The sequence below is a fragment of the Pseudophryne corroboree genome, chromosome 6 (assembly GCF_028390025.1).
Source record: "Pseudophryne corroboree isolate aPseCor3 chromosome 6, aPseCor3.hap2, whole genome shotgun sequence".
NCBI classification, from domain to species: domain Eukaryota; kingdom Metazoa; phylum Chordata; class Amphibia; order Anura; family Myobatrachidae; genus Pseudophryne; species Pseudophryne corroboree.
The window spans coordinates 4,745,700-4,767,086 of NC_086449.1; the positions used below are offsets into that span (position 1 = coordinate 4,745,700).

Genomic DNA, 21,387 nt, shown 5'->3' on the forward strand with positions numbered 1-21,387 from the left:
ATGCCTAATTTTCTCATAGCATTCACCTTTTCTTTCTCTCTCACTCTTCCTCCAGAAACTGTTGCGGTTCTCTTTAGCACAAACTGGCGGGTAGAATTTCCCTTCGACCTCCCTGAATATCTGTCCTACGCCATCTTGGGGTGAGTATGTGTGGTTAGTCCTGCTATATATCCGCACTTTGTGAGTTAACCGGCATTTCGCCATGTAGAGAATATTTTCTATGGAAGATGGAGTTGTCTGAAATGGCTGCCTTCATCCAGAGAGCAATGTTACTATGCCTCTGCTGAGGTAAAACGCGTGGTGCACTGCACAATCACAAGGAAGAGCAGAGGTGCAACACTGGATGAGCAGATGCCATTCTCTGTAAAAATGCTGTGTAATATGCTGGCATTGTGGAAATATAGGTTCAGAAAGAATGTATTGACCACAGCTGGAGTCAGTACTTTAGGTGTAGCGTACAGTTCCACCATTAGACTGCTTCGGTTACTGACCAGGTACCCTGAGACACAAAGTCCAGTACTGCAGCAGTTGTCCCTTCAATGCTCCCACCATGCTGAAATATACTGTTATTACGGCTAACGCATGGACTGCCTCATCACTATTAAACCAATGTCATCACTATCGGACGTTTTGGGATGTGGTCACGATAAGCTAATTTCAATGGTCATCCTAAGAGGCCTCACCGAGATAGGAAGACAACCAGCAGCTTGGATCTTGTAGGCAATGGCTGGATATTATCTAATTTGGGTCACCTGCTTGTGTGGACATTGATGCTGTGTGCGGCCGGCATCAGCATTCATCATTAACCTCATTTTCTGTTGTTCCAGCGTTGTGTGCGGCTGCGTCTGCTGTGTCTACCTGTTTCTCCACCGCGTCACCTTACTCTTCATTAGTAACAATGAACGTATTGGAAAACTGCTACGAAACAAGTAAGTCAATTACTTTTATCCTCTGTCCTGGGTGGTGATTAGATATCATTTATGTATATATTATATCAGGGACTGTGCGGTTTGTTGTGGCTTCCCATGAAAACATCTTGTGTTCTACCAACTAATGTGTTATTCATGGTGTAATATTATCATAATGGGCAAGTCCCCCACTTAGGGTCAACAGTAAGAGGTTGCAGGTTTTTGAAGAGTTTGAAACTGCCAAAAAGCTTGTTGAGATACTGGCGACTTTGGCTTCAAACGTCGCCAGATGTAATAGAAGGCAATTTTTTGGGCTTAGAATAAAAATCGATGGCAAGTTTCAGAAATGTTGGTTGGTGTAAAGGACATATAACATATGTATTACTTTGTCACTAATTAATACTTAATTAAGAGGCCCCATAAATTATTAAAATATTGATTCTAAGTTGGCTGAAGAAGCATTGACGACATACTAAACTCAATTTTCTACAAACTGAGATGCCCACCTACAGCATCTTGAGGTGGTGCACTTCCGTACAAACTGCCCGCCTACAGCTTCTTGAGGTGGTGCACTTCCGTACAAACTGCCCGCCTACAGCTTCTTGAGGTGGTGCACTTCCATACAAACTGCCCGCCTACAGCTTCTTGAGGTGGTGCACTTCCATACAAACTGCCCGCCTACAGCTTCTTGAGGTGGTGCACTTCCGTACAAACTGCCCGTCTACAGCTTCTTGAGGTGGTGCACTTCCGTACAAACTGCCCGTCTACAGCTTCTTGAGGTGGTGCACTTCCGTACAAACTGCCCGCCTACAGCTTCTTGAGGTGGTGCACTTCTGTCTTGGAGCATCCTTAGGCGCACTATGGGATGCACCATCTACACTTTCACTAGCAGTGCAGTTTCTCTGAGTATGCCCTCCTGTGTGATCGATACAGTTGCTTTCAGCAACCCGTATGTGAAAGGGTTAGGCTCTGCCGGGAGGGTTAGGCTGCAGGGAGAGGTTAGGGATTGGTATTAGGGGGAATGTTAGGGTTAGGAGGGGAAAACGTACAAAAAAGTCCGGTCCCTCAGAGGTGTGACCCAGAAGTGACAATCACGTGGCTGCCAGGACCCAGAAGCCACGTTGGAGCTGCCAGAAGGTAAGAGACCAAAAGATCACCAGTCTGTTTGTGGACAGTTCATAATGTTGACATATTATCCACGTAGACATGACGACTGTCAACATAATTGTCAACAAATCATAGCACACCCTACCTACTACATGTAACAGGAAATAATGACTTACCCATCACAGCTGTGCCCAGTGGCTTCATCACGTAGGCCAGATGTCCTCAGTGATGGGCGGCAAACACTGACACCCTCTCCCGCTTCCCAATTGCAGTAAGATAGTCTACGCTGCCTTTGTCTCCCTGGTGTTGGCCAGCATCACCTTCCCACATGGATTTGGCCAGTACATGGGTGGAACACGGGTGAGTAGTACGCCCAGGACATTGTATGAGGCTTGAGCAACTACACCCGTTGGCCGCTGACCCTACTCTTTGGCTTTGCGCAGTTAACCATGAAGGAACACTTAGAGACTTTCTTCAACAACATCACGTGGGGCGTGGAGGAGTTATCGCTCAGCGGCAACGCCTCGCGCCAGCCGCCCAATCCCACCTACGACAACAGCTGGCTGCAGTGGACACACCCGAACCTGTCTTCTCTGGAGAAACTGGCCATCTTCGTAGTGCTGAAGGTAAGTGGCGCACACGCGTGGCTCATAGAGGTGGATGTGGCCCTTTCCAGTGTGATTATATTTGGAACATACAATAACTTAGGGGTACATTTACTAAGGTGCGGGTTTATAGAAATGGAGAGGTGCTAGACAAATGATAAGTAGATTCTGATTGGTTGCTATGGGCAACATCTGCACTTCTATAAACCTGCAGTTTAGTAAATATACCACTGAGTGTCTCTTTCCCGTCATCTCTCTCTCCAGTTCTTCATGCTACTCTTTGCAAACACCATGATCATCCCAGCCGGATACTTCCTGCCCGTGTTTGTATACGGTGAGTTAGCTCTTGGGGTCAGTCACCAATAGGGGGTCAGTATATATGCTAGATAATCACAATGCACACATTTTCTCTGTGTTGGCATGTTCATTATGTCGATGCTGATATTATGTCAGCATTCTTAGAATTTGGATATACTGTAACTCTAACCCTAACGGTAACTCTAACCCTAACGGTAACTCTAACCCTATCACTAATGGTGACCCTAACCATAACTTTAATACTAACTCTAACCCTATCCCTAAATGTAACCCTAACACTAACTGGTGACCTCCACCCAATTTGGAGGGAGTAGATACTTTCCCCACATCTCAGGTGCCAACTTACTGTGGAGAACTCTATATGGCTAGGCTGCCATTCTATCCTGACTGCTCTTCTTGCTGGTGTCTCAGGCTGGGTACACATCAGATGATATGTCATTTGATCCTGCGTACACATCGTCTGATGTGTACCCATAATTATATGTTCTCACATTATCAACATCGGGGTCACCACATCTGATGTTCTACACATCAGTTATGACAGCCTGGCGGCCGATGGCATGCTCCTGGATGCGGCTACTGAACGATATATTGCTTTGTTGCACGCTATATCATTTTGTATTGGGTGACCGATGCATCATTATATTAGTCGTCCAGTCGGTCACGATCCAGGTCGTCGTGATGTGTACCGAGCCTTAAGCTCAGATGCTGCCTAGCTGGATCATGGAACATAAAGGCTTTGTTTGGAAAAAGAGACAGATACTGTCCCTGCCTCCTGGAAATCTGAGCAATGAGGCCTCTCTCCCCCTGACCAGCCTGGCATTACATCAATACCCCCCTCTTTTTACTGCTTATACCTCTTCCCCACCACAACCACCAGACCTACATTAAAATAACAGAGGTGGGGAGAGATCCATTGAGAGAGGCCAAACAAGGAAAAGAGTGTGAGAAGATTAGAGGTAGCAAGTTTGTTGAATCATCAATCAATATATTAAAATCTCCAAGGATGACGGAGAAGAGATCAGAGTAGAGAAAGTGGGGAAGCCAGCCCAGGAGGAGAAGTTATCACAGAATTTGGAAACGGTGCACAGGATGGAAGAAGTGGATGGAGTGGACCTCGAATGGGAGGAGGGAGGGGGGGGGGTTTAGGAGGAAGGACCTGGAAGCTAAAGTTGAAGGCTATGATGGCCCTTGGATTATATCACTACTGACCTCACTAGGAGCTGTGAGCATCTGCTATCACACTTTCCATACTGAATATCTGCTATTTATTCCTACAGGTGCTGGATTAGGTCGACTCTATGGAGAATTAATTGCCAAAATCTTCCCCGACGGGTTCATCTCAGAGGGCATCCCTATTAGGATCACTCCAGCAGGATACGCACTTGCAGGTGATCTACATAACATCCCCCACTACCAAATACCCCATCATATATACATAATGGTGCATTCTGCAGAACATTTCATTTGATACTTTTCTGACCCCTTCCCTCATTTTCTGTATGTCACTGTCCCCCCTCTCCATATCTTCTCCTTATTCTCTCTCCTTAAAACCACACATTCAGCACCTCTCACAGTCCTGCCATTTTCATCTCCAAAAATATTTCCAGGATTAGACCATTTCTCACCAGGATGCCACTAAGACTCTCATCCACTCACTGGTCATCTCCAGACTGGACTACTGTAATCTCCTCCTGGCTGGCATCCCTGACATACCCCTATCCTCAGTACTGCAGCCCAGCTCATCTTCCTCACCAAACTCACTATGTCCACCTCTTTTCTCTTACAAGCCCCTCACTGGCTCCCCTTCCCTTTCAGAATCCAAATCGAGCTTCTCACATGCACCTACAAAGCCCTCACCAACTCCTCTCCCATTTAAATCTCTGACCTTACCTCCCTTTACACCCCCACCTGTCCTCTTCGCTAATGCACACCATCTCTGCTGTCGACTGATTACTTCCTCCCACTCCTACCTACAAGATTTCTCACGTGCTGCTCCCTTTCTCTGGAATTCCCTACCTCTTCCCCTCAGACCCTCCACCTCTCTACAAAACTTCAAACGGGCTCTCAAGACCCACTTCTTCACCAAACCCAACCAAATCTCATCCTAACCCTCTGTCCCACACTCGGTCTACCCCATCTGTCACCCCTGTCTGTCTACCCCTCCCATTCAGAGTGTAAGCTCTAACAAGCAGGCCCCTCTTCCCTCATGTGCTTATCCTTCTCTTAATTAAACCATCCTTGATGGCACCTAATCCCGCAGTTTTATGCCACCCTTATACTTATGTCAGTGTTTATTTAACCTGTACTTGTCCTATATTGTGTATAACTGTAAGTCACTATTGCTTGTTTTGATTTTATATTTATGTACTCTGTAATTGGGCGCTGCGGATCCCATGTGGCACCATATAAATAAAGGATAATAGTGGTAATAATAATAATAATTCTTTATATTACTGCTCCTCCTCCTCTATATCACTGCCCCACCCCATTCTCTATATTATTGCCCCACCCCATTCTCTATATCACTGCCCCCCCATTCTCTATATCACTGCCCCCCCATTCTCTATATCACTGCCCCACCCCATTCTCTATATCACTGCCCCCCATTCTCTATATCACTGCCCCCCCATTCTCTATATCACTGCCCCACCCCATTCTCTATATCACTGCCCCCCCATTCTCTATATCACTGCCCCCCATTCTCTATATCACTGCCCCCCATTCTCTATATCACTGCCCCACCCCATTCTCTATATCACTGCCCCCCATTCTCTATATCACTGCCCCCCCATTCTCTATATCACTGCCCCCCCATTCTCTATATCACTGCCCCCCATTCTCTATATCACTGCCCCCCCCATTCTCTATATCACTGTCCCCCTCATCATTCTCTATATCACAGCCCCCCCATTCTCTATATCACTGCCCCCCCATTCTCTATATCACTGCCCCCCTCATTCTCTATATCACTGCCCCCCATTCTCTATATCACTGCTCCATCCCATTCTCTATATCACTGCCCCACCCCATTCTCTATATCACTGCCCCCCCATTCTCTATATCACTGCCCCCCATTCTCTATATCACTGCCCCCCATTCTCTATATCACTGCCCCCCCATTCTCTATATCACTGTCCCCCTCATCATTCTCTATATCACTGTCCCCCTCATCATTCTCTATATCACAGCCCCCCCATTCTCTATATCACTGCCCCCCCATTCTCTATATCACTGCCCCTCCATTCTCTATATCACTGCCCCCCTCATCATTCTCTATATCACTGCTCCATCCCATTCTCTATATCACTGTCCCCCAGTCTCTATATCACTGCCCCCCCCCCCCATTCTCTATATCACTGTCCCCCCATTCTCTATATCACAGCCCCACCCCATTCTCTATATCACTGTCCCCCTCATCATTCTCTATATCACTGCCCCCCCATTCTCTATATCACTGTCCCCCTCATCATTCTGTATATCACTGTCCCCCTCATCATTCTCTATATCACTGTCCCCCTCATCATTCTCTATATCACTGCCCACCCATTCTCTATATCACTGCCCCCCTCATCATTCTCTATATCACTGTCCCCCTCATCATTCTCTATATCACTGCCCCCCCATTCTCTATATCACTGCCCCCCCATTCTCTATATCACTGTCCCCCTCATCATTCTCTATATCACTGCCCCCCCCATTCTCTATATCACTGTCCCCCTCATCATTCTCTATATCACTGCCCCCCATTCTCTATATCACTGTGCCCCTTCTCATTCTCTATATCACAGCCCCCCCATTCTCTATATCACTGTCCCCCCATTCTCTATATCACTGTCCCCCCATTCTCTATATCACTGCCCCCCCATTCTCTATATCACTGCCCCCCCATTCTCTATATCACTGTCCCCTCATCATTCTCTATATCACAGCCCCCCCATTCTCTATATCACTGCCCCCCCATTCTCTATATCACTGCCCCCCCATTCTCTATATCACTGCCCCCCTCATCATTCTCTATATCACTGCTCCATCCCATTCTCTATATCACTGCCCCCCAGTCTCTATATCACTGCCCCCCATTCTCTATATCACTGCCCCCCAGTCTCTATATCACTGCCCCCCCCCATTCCCTATATCACTGCGCCCCTCATCATTCTCTATATCACTGTCCCTCTCATCATTCTCTATATCACTGCCCCCCCATTCTCTATATCACTGCCCCCCCATTCTCTATATCACTGCCCCCCCCATTCTCTATATCACTGCCCCCCTCATCATTCTCTATATCACTGCTCCATCCCATTCTCTATATCACTGCCCCCCAGTCTCTATATCACTGCCCCCCATTCTCTATATCACTGCCCCCCCATTCTCTATATCACTGCCCCCCAGTCTCTATATCACTGCCCCCCCCCATTCTCTATATCACTGCGCCCCACATCATTTTCTATATCACTGTCCCTCTCATCATTCTCTATATCACTGCCCCCCCATTCTCTATATCACTGCCCCCCATTCTCTATATCACTGCTCCCCCCCATTCTCTATATCACTGCCCCTCCCCCATTCTCTATATCACTGCACCCCCCATTCTCTATATCACTGCGCCCCTCATCATTCTCTATATCACTGTCCCTCTCATCATTCTCTATATCACTGCCCCCCCATTCTCTATATCACTGCCCCCCCATTCTCTATATCACTGCCCCCCATTCTCTATATCACTGCCCCCCAGTCTCTATATCACTGCCCCCCATTCTCTATATCACTGCCCCCCAGTCTCTATATCACTGCCCCCCCATTCTCTATATCACTGCGCCCCTCATCATTCTCTATATCACTGTCCCTCTCATCATTCTCTATATCACAGCCCCCCCATTCTCTATATCACTGTCCCCCCATTCTCTATATCACTGTCCCCCCATTCTCTATATCACTGCCCCCCCATTCTCTATATCACTGCCCCCCCATTCTCTATATCACTGTCCCCCTCATCATTCTCTATATCACTGCCCCCCCATTCTCTATATCACTGTCCCCCTCATCATTCTCTATATCACTGCACCCCCATTCTCTATATCACTGCCCCCCATTCTCTATATCACTGTCCCCCCATTCTCTATATCACTGCCCCCCCATTCTCTATATCACTGTCCCCCTCATCATTCTCTATATCACTGCCCCCCCAGTCTCTATATCACTGCCACCCCATTCTCTATATCACTGCCCCCCATTCTCTATATCACTGTCCCCCTCATCATTCTCTATATCAGTGTGCCCTTCTCATTCTCTATATCACTGCCCCCCCATTCTCTATATCACTGCCCCCCCATTCTCTATATCACTGCCCCCCCCCATTCTCTATATCACTGCTCCACCATTCTCTATATCACTGTCCCCCTCATCATTCTCTATATCACTGCGCCCCTTCTCATTCTCTAGATCACTGCCCCCCATACTCTATATCACTGTCCCCCCATTCTCTATCACTGCCCCCCCATTCTCTATATCACTGCCCCCCATTCTCTATATCACTGCCTCCCCATTCTCTATATCACTGTCCCCCTCATCATTCTCTATATCACTGCACCCCTATTCTCTATATCACTGCACCCCAAGTCTCTATATCACTGTTCCCTCCCATTCTCTATATCACTGCCCCCCATTCTCTATATCACTGCCCCCCATTCTCTATATCACTGCCCCCCCATTCTCTATATCACTACCCCCCATTCTCTATATCTCTGCCCCCCATTCTCTATATCACTGCCCCCCCCCCCATTCTCTATATCACTGCCCCCATTCTCTATATCACTGCTCCCCCCCATTCTCTATATCACTGCCCCCCATTCTCTATATCACTGCCCCCCCATTCTCTATATCACTGCCCCCCATTCTCTATATCACTGCCCCCCATTCTCTATATCACTGCCCCCCATTCTCTATATCACTGCCCCCCCATCCTCTATATCACTGCACCCCATGTCTCTATATCACTGCCCCCCCAGTCTCTATATCACAGCCCCACCCCATTCTCTATATCACTGCCCCCCCAGTCTCTATATCACTGTCCCCCTCATCATTCTCTATATCACTGTGCCCCTTCTCATTCTCTATATCACTGCCCCCCCATTCTCTATATCACTGCCCCCCCCAGTCTCTATATCACTGCCCCCCCCATTCTCTATATCACTGTACCCCTTCTCATTCTCTATATCACTGCCCCCCCATTCTCTATATCACTGTCCCCCTCATCATTCTCTATATCACTGCACCCCCATTCTCTATATCACTGCCCCCCATTCTCTATATCACTGCCCCCCATTCTCTATATCACTGCCCCCCCCATTCTCTATATCACTGCCCCCCATTCTCTATATCACTGCCCCCCCATTCTCTATATCACTGCCCCCCATTCTCTATATCACTGCCCCCCCATTCTCTATATCACTGCCCCCCATTCTCTATATCACTGTCCCCCTCATCATTCTCTATATCACTGCCCCCCATTCTCTATATCACTGTCCCCCTCATCATTCTCTATATCACTGCCCCCCCATTCTCTATATCACTGCCCCCCATTCTCTATATCACTGCCCCCCATTCTCTATATCACTGTGCCCCTCATCATTCTCTATATCACTGCACCCCCATTCTCTGTATCACTGCCCCCCCCCCCCCAGTCTCTATATCACTGCCCCCCATTCATTATATCACTGCCCCCCCAGTCTCTATATCACTGCCCCCCCATTCTCTATATCACTGCCCCCCCATTCTCTATATCACTGCCCCCCATTCTCTATATCACTGCCCCCTTTCTCTATATCACTGTCCCCCTCATCATTCTCTATATCACTGCACCCCCATTCTCTATATCACTGCCCCCCATTCTCTATATCACTGCCCCCCATTCTCTATATCACTGCCCCCCCATTCTCTATATCACTGCCCCCCCATTCTCTATATCACTGCCCCCCATTCTCTATATCCCTGCCCCCCCATTCTCTATATCACTGCCCCCCATTCTCTATATCACTGTCCCCCTCATCATTCTCTATATCACTGCCCCCCATTCTCTATATCACTGTCCCCCTCATCATTCTCTATATCACTGCCCCCCCCCCATTCTCTATATCACTGACCCCCATTCTCTATATCACTGACCCCCATTCTCTATATCACTGCCCCCCATTCTCTACATCACTGTCCCCCTCATCATTCTCTATATCACTGCCCCCCCATTCTCTATATCACTGCCCCCCATTCTCTATATCACTGCCCCCCATTCTCTATATCACTGTGCCCCTCATCATTCTCTATATCACTGCACCCCCATTCTCTGTATCACTGCCCCCCCCAGTCTCTATATCACTGCCCCCCATTCTCTATATCACTGCCCCCCCAGTCTCTATATCACTGCCCCCCCATTCTCTATATCACTGCCCCCCCATTCTCTATATCACTGCCCCCCCCCCAGTCTCTATATCACTGCCCCCCCCCCATTCTCTATATCACTGTCCCCCTCATCATTCTCTATATCACTGCCCCCCCATTCTCTATATCACTGCCCCCCCCATTCTCTATATCACTGCCCCCCATTCTCTATATCACTGCCTCCCATTCTCTATATCACTGTCCCCCTCATCATTCTCTATATCACTGTCCCCCTCATCATTCTCTATATCACTGCCCCCCTATTCTCTATATCACTGCCCCCCATTCTCTATATCACTGTGCCCCTCATCATTCTCTATATCACTGCCCCCCGAGTCTCTATATCACTGCCCCCCCAGTCTCTATATCACTGCCCTCCCATTCTCTATATCACTGTCCCCCTCATTATTCTCTATATCACTGCCCCCCCAGTCTCTATATCACTGCCCCCCCAGTCTCTATATCACTGCCCCCCCAGTCTCTATATCACTGTCCCCCTCATTATTCTCTATATCACTGCCCCCCCAGTCTCTATATCACTGCCCCCCCAGTCTCTATATCACTGTCCCCCTCATTATTCTCTATATCACTGCCCCCCCAGTCTCTATATCACTGCCCCCCCAGTCTCTATATCACTGTCCCCCTCATCATTCTCTATATCACTGCCCCCCCATTCTCTTGATAATGTCGATATTATCTTAAACCATAAAGCTATACCTTTAAATACACTTTTACCATGGAGCCGCTGCGGCCGCTATACTTAATATACACGCTACGCACTTTGCACGCTATTTGCGTACAGAGTCCCGTACCGTGTACGTTCTTAGCGTACACACGCCGCGCTGGGTGTACAAAGAACGCACAGCGCGCGCGCCCACTCTTGATAAACTTTAAACCTTATTTGTAATGTAATGCAATGTTATTCTTACACTCTAAACCTTGTGCCGCAAAGCACTGTAATGGTGTTACACCTTAAACCTTACGCAGCTCTGACGGTATTAAGTATCCGCAGTGCATACACACCTTATCAATACACCTCAACCTTATACAGTTAAATACGCTTTAAACCCTAGCAGGGAAATGAGGACACCACACCGATTTGTAGTTAACCGCTGGGTTCTAAGGCCACAGTGGATTATTTGAAAGGGGATAACAGTACATATTATACACTACAAGGCTAACAAGATAAATCTACAACAGAATAATGGCTACAGTCAATGTACATACGTGAGAATGTTCGCTTGCGCAACCTGGACCAGTCCTCCGCTCATCAGGTAGATAGCGTTCAGAGTCTTCTGACCGGCAGGGCAACAACAGGCTTTTTATACACAACTTCCACATACAATACAATGGTTACTGTAATCCCTTTGTTCATTGGACACAGAGATGCATCTTTACATTACAGGAGAGGTCATAGGTTGATTTGAAAAGGTGGCCGATGTCTTTCCCAACTGCTCTTGTGGGTGGTATCCTCTGGATTCCCGTCGCATACATAATATACAGTAAATACAGTTTATATCTATATTCTACTTCTGCATCTAACTATACGCAGGAACATGCTATCTTTCTCTAACCAACACCGGAATGTTACCCTTAAAATACCCTACAGCTGGATACCAGACATCACCTTATAACCTTTGTCTGTCCCTTCCTATCATGCAAAGGTGAATCCCTTAGTCCTGGAATCATTTAAACTGTTGATACTTGCTGATGTGGTGCAGGGGAACTATGTGTACAAAGTGCACTATTTGGGTTAAATATGTAATGTTCTGATAACCCTCTATGCGCTCACAAACTCTGCCGTAAATACCCATACCACGCGCAGGACCGCGGGAGCGACCATACGCAAATTGCGGATATGTGCAGCGGGCATGTGTGTGTGGTTAGTACATGATGTATGCATTACAATATTTTTTGACTTTGACACTCTATATCACTGTCCCCCCATTCTCTATATCACTGCCCCCCATTCTCTATATCACTGCCCCCCCATTCTCTATATCACTGCCCCCCCATTCTCTATATCACTGTCCCCCATTCTCTATATTACTGTCCCCCCCATTCTCTATATCACTGTCCCCCCATTCTCTATATCACTGTCCCCCCATTCTCTATATCACTGTCCCCCCATTCTCTATATCACTGCCCCGCATTCTCTATATCACTGCCCCCCATTCTCTATATCACTGTCCCACCATTCTCTATATCACTGCCCCCCCATTCTCTATATCACTGCCCCTCCATTCTCTATATCACTGCCCCCATTCTCTATATCACTGCCCCCCCATTCTCTATATCACTGTCCCACCATTCTCTATATCACTGCCCCCTCATCATTCTCTATATCACTGCCCCCCCATTCTCTATATCACTGCCCCCCATTCTCTATATCACTGTCCCCCCATTCTCTATATCACTGCCCCCCTCATCATTCTCTATATCACTGTGCCCCTTCTCATTCTCTATATCACTGCCCCCCATTCTCTATATCACTGCCCGCCATTCTCTATATCACTGCCCCCCATTCTCTATATCACTGCCCCCCATTCTCTATATCACTGCCCCCCCCATTCTCTATATCACTGCCCCCCATTCTCTATATCACTGTGCCCCTTCTCATTCTCTATATCACTGCCCCCCCCCATTCTCTATATCACTGCCCCCCATTCTCTATATCACTGCCCCCCCATTCTCTATATCACTGCCCCCCATTCTCTATATCACTGCCCCCCCATTCTCTATATCTCTGCCCCCCCATTCTCCATATCACTGTGCCCCTTCTCATTCTCTATATCACTGCCCCCCATTCTCTATATCACTGTCCCCCCCCATTCTCTATATCACTGTCCCACCATTCTCTATATCACTGTCCCCCCACTCTCTATATCACTGCCCCCCCCCATTCTCTATATCACTGCCCCCCATTCTCTATATCACTGCCCCCCCATTCTCTATATCACTGCCCCCCATTCTCTATATCACTGCCCCCCCATTCTCTATATCTCTGCCCCCCCCCATTCTCCATATCACTGTGCCCCTTCTCATTCTCTATATCACTGCCCCCCATTCTCTATATCACTGTCTTCCCCCCATTCTCTATATCACTGTCCCACCATTCTCTATATCACTGTCCCCCCACTCTCTATATCACTGCCCCCCCCATTCTCTATATCACTGCCCCCCATTCTCTATATCACTGCCCCCCCATTCTCTATATCACTGCCCCCCCACTCTCTATATCACTGCCCCCCATTCTCTATATCACTGCCCCCCATTCTCTATATCACTGCTCCCATTCTCTATATCACTGCCCTCCCATTCTCTATATCACTGCCCCCCATTGTCTATATCACTGCTTCTATATCACTGCCCCCCATTCTCTATATCACTGCCCCCCCATTCTCTATATCACTGCCCCCCCCATTCTCTATATCACTGCCCCCCCCCCATTCTCAATATCACTGCCCCCCATTCTCTATATCACTGTCCCCCCCATTCTCTATATCACTGTCCCCCCATTCTCTATATCACTGCCCCCCCATTCTCTATATCACTGCCCCCCATTGTCTATATCACTGCTTCGATATCACTGTCCCCCCTTTCTCTATATCACTGTCCCCCCATTCTCTATATCACTGCCCCCCATTGTCTATATCACTGCTTCTATATCACTGCCCCCCATTCTCTATATCACTGCCCCCCCATTCTCTATATCACTGCCCCCCCCCATTCTCTATATCACTGCCCCCCCCATTCTCAATATCACTGCCCCCCATTCTCTATATCACTGCCCCCCCCCATTCTCTATATCACTGCCCCCCCATTCTCTATATCACTGCCCCCCCATTCTCTATATCACTGCCCCCCATTCTCTATATCACTGCTTCTATATCACTGCCCCCCATTCTCTATATCACTGCCCCCCCATTCTCTATATCACTGCTTCTATATCACTGCCCCCCATTCTCTATATCACTGCCCCCCCATTCTCTATATCACTGCCCCCCATTCTCTATATCACTGCTTCTATATCACTGCCCCCCCCATTCTCTGCTCACACTTCCTGTCTCTCCCTGTGTGTTCTCCTCTCCCTGCCCTCTGTCCCTGTCTCCCTCTCCACCTTGCTGTCCCTCCTGCTGTGTTCTTCTTTCCTCATGCTCTGTCTTCCTCTCCTCACTGTCGTTCCCCTCTCCTCACCCTCTGTCACGGTCTCCCCCTCCCACTGTGTCCTCTCCTCATCCTCTTTCCTCTCCTGCTCACTGTTGCTCCCTCTGTGTCCTCTCCTCACCCTCTGACCCTGTCTCCCTCTCCTTACCATCCCTCCCTCTGTGTCCTCTCCACTGACCTCCTCCCTCATTAAATCTGTCACTGACCCCCTCCCTCATGAAATCTGTCTTTCTCTTGCAGGTGCTGCCGCTTATTCTGGAGCTGTCACTCACACCATCTCTACGGCTCTGCTTGTATTTGAATTAACTGGACAAATGTCCCATATTCTTCCTGTCCTGATTGCGGTTCTTATAGCAAATGCCATCAGCCAAAGCTGCCAGAACTCATTTTTTGACCTTATAATCATAATAAAGAAACTTCCATACCTCCCAAAACTGGCGATGGGAAAGAACAGGTAAAATGGACTGGAAGAGAGGGCTGGTGACACTGGTGGGAACGATGAGAGAGGGCTGGTGACACTGGTGGGAACGATGAGAGAGGGCTGGTGACACTGGTGGGAACGATGAGAGAGGGCTGGTGACACTGGTGGGAACGATGAGAGAGGGCTGGTGACACTGGTGGGAACGATGAGAGAGGGCTGGTGACACTGGTGGGAACGATGAGAGAGGGCTGGTGACACTGGTGGGAACGATGAGAGAGGGCTGGTGACATTGGTGGGAACGATGAGAGAGGGCTGGTGACACTGGTGGGAACGATGAGAGAGGGCTGGTGACACTGGTGGGAACGATGAGAGAGGGTGGCCATGGTGGGAACAATGAGAGAGGTTGACTTGGGCAGGAGTGTGGGTAACTAAGGGCAGACATTTTCTTTCATTCCTAGTGCTCATGATGTGTGTGCTGAGGACTTCATGGTGACGGACCTGCAATATCTGGTGCAAGGATTTAAATACAAAGATATCCGAAGTCTTCTGAAATCATCTGATCTGAAGCAGTTCCCCATCGTGGATGCTGAAGGTTCTTCCTCTTATGTTTTATTCATTCAGACTCTTCCATCCTCTGCTCTGTCTTTATCCTCTTATGTAGAGTAACCTTCTCCTTCCTATGGCCCAACCACTAACCAACCTTCAAGTTCATTAGAAATCTGTCGCCCGGTATACCGCCAGTGCTACTAAGTCAGTGGGCCTTATTTTGACGCATCTAAAGAAACGGACACATTTCCTGATTTCGAGCCGGCTGCCTTTGTCTTCATCTGACAGTATGTTGTGCGATGTGGCCCAAGTAGCAAATACTTGTGCTTTAGTTGGATCTTGAGCGATCGGAGACTAATGTCAAGTGGGAAATTCTGGGCGGCAAGTATTAAGATGTACAGAACGGCTTTGACTGGTGGAAGTGTTGCAGGTTGGAAGCCCAACTTCTGTGTTGTTAGATGTTCAGACACAGCTAGGACGCTTGTTTCAGATGGATCTATTGCATCCAGTATGGGGCTGGTTCAAGTCAGCATCTCTCCTTCACCCTGCGTCCCTGGCTATCAGAAAGCAATTGTCACCTTTCTCTCCACTATGCTTTATACACCATGTCTCTTCCTTCCTCCAGATTCTAAGATCCTCCTTGGCTCTATAAGCCGGAAAACTCTCAGCAAGCTTTTGTCAGATCAGCTCAGCACGGAGCGGAGGATCCAATACATGATGAACCAGACCGGGAGCAACATGGACAACAACCTAACAGTGACTGTGAGAGAAGAAGCTGGGAGGTGGATGGAGATGTCGGGAGGGTGTGGGAGACACTGCAGGAGACAGATTAAACAATGTAGTGTTAGAGCAGTGAAAGACAACCGCAAACACCTCAGGAACCACATAGGTCCGAGCGCTAACCCCCAGAAGGGCCCCACATAAGCCTATAGCATAAAACAGGAGAGGGGCCTCCTGCTGCATCTCACTTTGTCAGAGTCATTGGGCAAAGGATGGTGGTGAGAACAGGAAGATGAGAGAGCAGCTGGATGTGGAGAGAGGAATGATCAGAGAGATGGAGAGCGATAGGGTAGAGGACACTGGTGGGAACAGGAAGATGATAGAGCTGCTGGATGTGGAGAGAGGAATGATCAGAGAGAAGGCGAGCTATAGGGTATAGGATGGTAGTGGTAACAGTAAGATGATAGAGCTGCTGGATGTGGAGAGAGGAATGATCAAAGAAGGAGAGTTATAGGGTAGAGGACGGGGGGTGGGAACAGGTAGATGATAGAGCAGCTGGATGTGGTGAGAGGAATGATCAGAGAGGGAGAGCTATAGGGTAGAGGACAGTGGTGAGAACAGGAAGATGATAGAGCTGCTGGACGTGGAAAGAGGAATGATCAGAGAGGGAGAGCTATAGGGTAGAGGACAGTGGTGAGAACAGGAAGATGATAGAGCTGCTGGACGTGGAAAGAGGAATGATCAGAGAGGGAGAGCTATAGGGTAGAGGACAGTGGTGGGAACAGGGAGATGATAGAGCTGCTGGATGTGGTGAGAGGAATGATCAGAGAGATGGAGAGCGATAGGGTAGAGGACACTGGTGGGAACAGGGAGATGATAGAGCTGCTGGATGTGGTGAGAGGAATGATCAGAGAGAAGGAGAGTTATAGGGTAGAGGACGGGGGGTGGGAACAGGTAGATGATAGAGCAGCTGGATGTGGTGAGAGGAATGATCAGAGAGGGAGAGCTATAGGGTAGAGGACAGTGGTGAGAACAGGAAGATAATAGAGCAGCTGGATGTGGTGAGAGGAATGATCAGAGAGGGAGAGCTATAGGGTAGGGCACTGGTTCTCACACTGTGTGCCGTGGCACCCTGGGGTGCCTCAGGGAACTTGCAGAGGTGCCTTGGATTGGTGGTTCAGGACCAATTCAAATTAGTTATGGTCAATGTAATAGGCAAAACCAGTGCTGATGGCTGCTAATCATAAAATATATGGGCAAACAGAAGCAAATCCTGTCCCTCACCACACAACTGACCCTGAGGATGACACATAAACACAATTTACTAAATTTTATATTTCTTCCTAAATTTCTCAATAAGAAACTTTTTGGACTAGGGGTGCTGTGATAACAAATCTGATTCAAAAAAGTTTGGGAACCACTGGGGTAGAGGACAGTGGTGGGAAGAGGATAATGATAGAGCAGCTGGATGTGGAGCAGATTTGTGTAATCTTATTTCCTATATTTCAGTCTTTGGGGGATTCTTCCACTGGCAGACCGAAACTGCCCAGATGTGGTGAGTATATATGGTTATTATTTCATATTGATAGTTATCACTTGTATCTTTTCTTCTTAGCTATGCCGTATGTCTGTGTATTATCTTACTTTGACTTTTCCTCTCAAGCAAAAGTAAACTATTATCCCAGGGTCCCTGTGCAGCCAAACTGTCATCTGGTCTTGACACTTAGTCCGAGCATCATCTCATGCATGGCGGACATTAAGCATTTCCAATTTGACATCACACTAGGTTGCAGGAGGCATGCAAGATGTGTCAGCAGATGGGAATGGTCTTACAGGGTGAGGGAAGATCGGGTGCAATAGGGGTCATGCATTTAAGAAGCAGGGAAGGTGGTCCTGTCTCTCGTGGGCACGTATGGAATAAGTAGGGCAGAGCAGAGGTGAATGCCTCTTCCATGCCCACTGTGATGACAAAAACAGGACAACCAGGAGTAACTGAGTGCATACCAGAAGGATCACATAGTTCTGTTGGGTGAGGCTGTAGTGTTACACTCTGTAGCGGGCAGGCCAGATGTCTTACATTGAATGACTCTATATCACTCTGTTGTACACCAGGGACGGGCAGGTCAGTAGTTCTGTTAGATGGAGCGTTTGTATTTGCTGTAACTAAACCTATATTCCTCCGCTTGGACAGATGAGGCGGAGAATGCGGACACGATGTACAGCGCTCAGGACACTGTGGCGTATGAGAGTGAAGAGGTGAGAGATGATCCCTGATGGCCTAGAACCCTATGGAGAAATGATCCCTTACATAGGCTTGTTGGTCACCACTACTGGTTGGGTTGTAGTAGCGCGAGTGTGATGGGACCAGCTCGGGAAATTGCAGACACTTGCCGTTATTTCATTCCCAGATGCAGAGACAGAGGCCCGAAGGCCGCAGGAGACGCTCGTCTAAGTTCCGGAACCAGTACCTGAGAATGGTGAGTGGACCTGCAAGGGCTCGTTCACACAGCACTTAATGAATGCTTGGTAACACTTGCACAGACCACCTGTGTCATGCCTACACCTAGAGTCTGATGTTCTACTAGACATGGCACCTCATTACATTATACTGTATACGAATAGGGTAATGCGTCTTCCACATCTATAGCTAACACTACGGGGCAGACGTATGCAGCCGACGTACTCCTGTGTGTTTTTTACAGGTGGAGGAGTGGGAGTGCCGTCAGCTCAACGAGGTGGTATCGGCAGAGGACCTGGCCATCAACCCAGCTCCGTACAGACTGGTGGAGAAGCAGACTCTATACCAGGTGAGATCAGCAAGCACTGATGGAGGATAATAGAAAACTGCTCTTCCCATCTACCGTAGCAAGAGAGACGGGGGCAGAACCACAAGATTTCTCCAACGCTTCATTTTCCTGACAGCAATTTACCTCCGGGGTGTGACATGCTGGGGCAGAATCAATTAGCAGCTAATGGTCAGTCCTGAGCTATTCGATTACCCCGTGATGTAACCTCTCAGCCTCAGCAGCTGTTACGCCCAGAAAGAAGGTCCCAGAGACCAGTATAGAGAGGAAGCTATAGATGGGCGATGCAGATGTGATGCCTTCCTGCCATAACTCTCCCTCCTGTCTCCGCAGTGCTACGACATGTTTAACCTCCTGGGGCTGCGCACGGCTTACGTCACCAGTACGGGAAGGCTGGTGGGCGTGGTGTCTCTGACTGAGGTAATTATGACACCATCTCTGATATATAGCAACGCTCACTTACAGATCCCCAATCCTTTCCGCAAGTACTTGGTTCACTGTAACCGGTGTGCCATCCTATATATAATGCCAGTCACTATGCCACTCTGTATCTATAGCCATTCACATAAACTGTAATAGGAAATGGTTTACCAGCGGAGCAAAGCGTTATCACACCATCCACTTGCCGCCTACACGTGGCAGAGGCAGACATGTTTTCCCGGAATGCCCAGTAAATGTCAGGGGGTTCCCCAGGGCATGGAAGTGGGTGATGCAATGTATAGAGTGGCATAGGACTTCCCGCGGGCTGTGCAGCCTATCACTGGGCTGGGATCCAGTGACATCACTTACTGGAAGATGAGAATAAATGTCCCTGATATATTAAAACTTGTACAAATGTCCCGTGCGCTCCCAGTTACACAGCTGTGTGTGATGTCACTGGTGAGTGCCAATGGGCAATGGGCCCACATCTACGTCAGTAATCTCTGCCTTTCCACAGCTGAAAGACGCCGTCCAGGGAACTGTGAAGGGGACATTCACCTCCCGGGTGACCCACAAGGCTGAGGACAACGGGCAGGAGAGTTATTCCCTGCAGCCTCTGGTGCACCTGCCCCCGGAGTGTCAGACACAGGACATCGCGCCCTCTGCCAGACCACCGCCATCATCGTGACCGAGAGCGGCTTACTACCCGCCATATCAATGCACTGTGTGATGACTGTATGCGGCCAGCTTACTGCAATACTCTGTGCGTGCGGTGTATGGCCAGCCGGGGCTACCGGGCCCAATGCTACCCGCAGACCTTTCCATTTCCTGAACTGACAACTGGTGTCCATGACAGCGACCAGTCCACGCACTCAGTATTTATCATTAAATACGCCATATTGTAACACAGCGTGCGCTACTGCAGAGACTGATATAGGGTTATCAGCCCTGAGCTCCGCGAGACCCCTGATAATACCACCGGGGGGCGCTGCAGGCATCTCAGGACGGAGAGGAGATGACACCCACTACATCTGTTATTCCTTCTATGTACTTACCCAGACTAGGGGGCAGTGTGGTGTGGTCAGCGTATCAGGGGCTCCTCCCCCTTCCGCAGGGGCAACAACCACTAACGTTATGGTGCCATGTATATAGTTTTATAGTCTTATTTACTAACAGACAACTGATCAATTACATAGTGCTTTAATTACCATGATTCTGAATGTACATATATGTAACAGTGATAGACAGAGAGAGATAGATAGATAGATAGATAGATAGATAGATAGATAGATAGATAGAGAGATAGATATGAGATAGAGAGATAGATAGATATGAGATAGAGAGATAGAGAGATACATAGATAGATAGATATGAGATAGAGAGATAGATAGATAGATAGATAGATAGATAGATAGATAGATAGATATGAGATAGATGTATATAAAATGACGTTTATATTTCTGTATTTCTTACGTTCCTGTGAGTGTGCCAGTTGTACAGGACCCGTCATTACCATGTTAGAGTATAGCGCTATATTTACGGGGTGTAATTAGGAGTTTGACGGTCCTAATTTTACCCCGTAAATGCATTATCCTGACACGTATACGCTAATGACAGCATTATTACTGTGCAGGCAGGATAACATTAGGCATTACATTTGTGATACATGAGGAAAGCTGTAATGCCCGCGTGGTGAAGATACTGTAAGTAGTATAGTCACCGTGCTGGGATCCTGGTACCACTGTCACGCTGCTGCTGCTGCCCAGCTCCTCACTGGCGGCAAAGTGACCAGCGACCTGAGCGATGTATACCATATGGAATGGGAAGATGTTGATACCTCTGCCTGGGAAACACTGGGGCCTGAGCCAGAGGTGACACAGATCATACACAGCTGCCATTTCTCACTGATTCACAAGTGCATATTGTGAGCATTC

At 48.2% G+C, this 21,387-nt stretch overlaps 1 protein-coding gene across 1 annotated transcript in view; it reads left to right on the top strand.

Moving 5' to 3' along the window:
- Positions 1-20,590, top strand: part of LOC134933926 (chloride channel protein ClC-Kb-like) — a 63,242-nt gene extending 42,652 nt beyond the window's left edge. Inside the window, exons 6-20 of the mRNA XM_063929469.1 lie at positions 56-140; positions 828-929; positions 2,288-2,375; positions 2,459-2,641; positions 2,885-2,954; positions 4,219-4,329; positions 14,783-14,996; positions 15,422-15,555; positions 16,135-16,271; positions 17,739-17,784; positions 18,421-18,485; positions 18,638-18,706; positions 18,932-19,036; positions 19,367-19,453; positions 19,971-20,590. Coding sequence (XP_063785539.1) covers positions 56-140; positions 828-929; positions 2,288-2,375; positions 2,459-2,641; positions 2,885-2,954; positions 4,219-4,329; positions 14,783-14,996; positions 15,422-15,555; positions 16,135-16,271; positions 17,739-17,784; positions 18,421-18,485; positions 18,638-18,706; positions 18,932-19,036; positions 19,367-19,453; positions 19,971-20,141 — 1,667 coding nt within the window. The 3' untranslated portion in view covers positions 20,142-20,590. The remainder of the gene's footprint in view (positions 1-55; positions 141-827; positions 930-2,287; positions 2,376-2,458; positions 2,642-2,884; positions 2,955-4,218; positions 4,330-14,782; positions 14,997-15,421; positions 15,556-16,134; positions 16,272-17,738; positions 17,785-18,420; positions 18,486-18,637; positions 18,707-18,931; positions 19,037-19,366; positions 19,454-19,970) is intronic.
- The last annotated feature ends 797 nt before the right edge of the window (positions 20,591-21,387 follow it).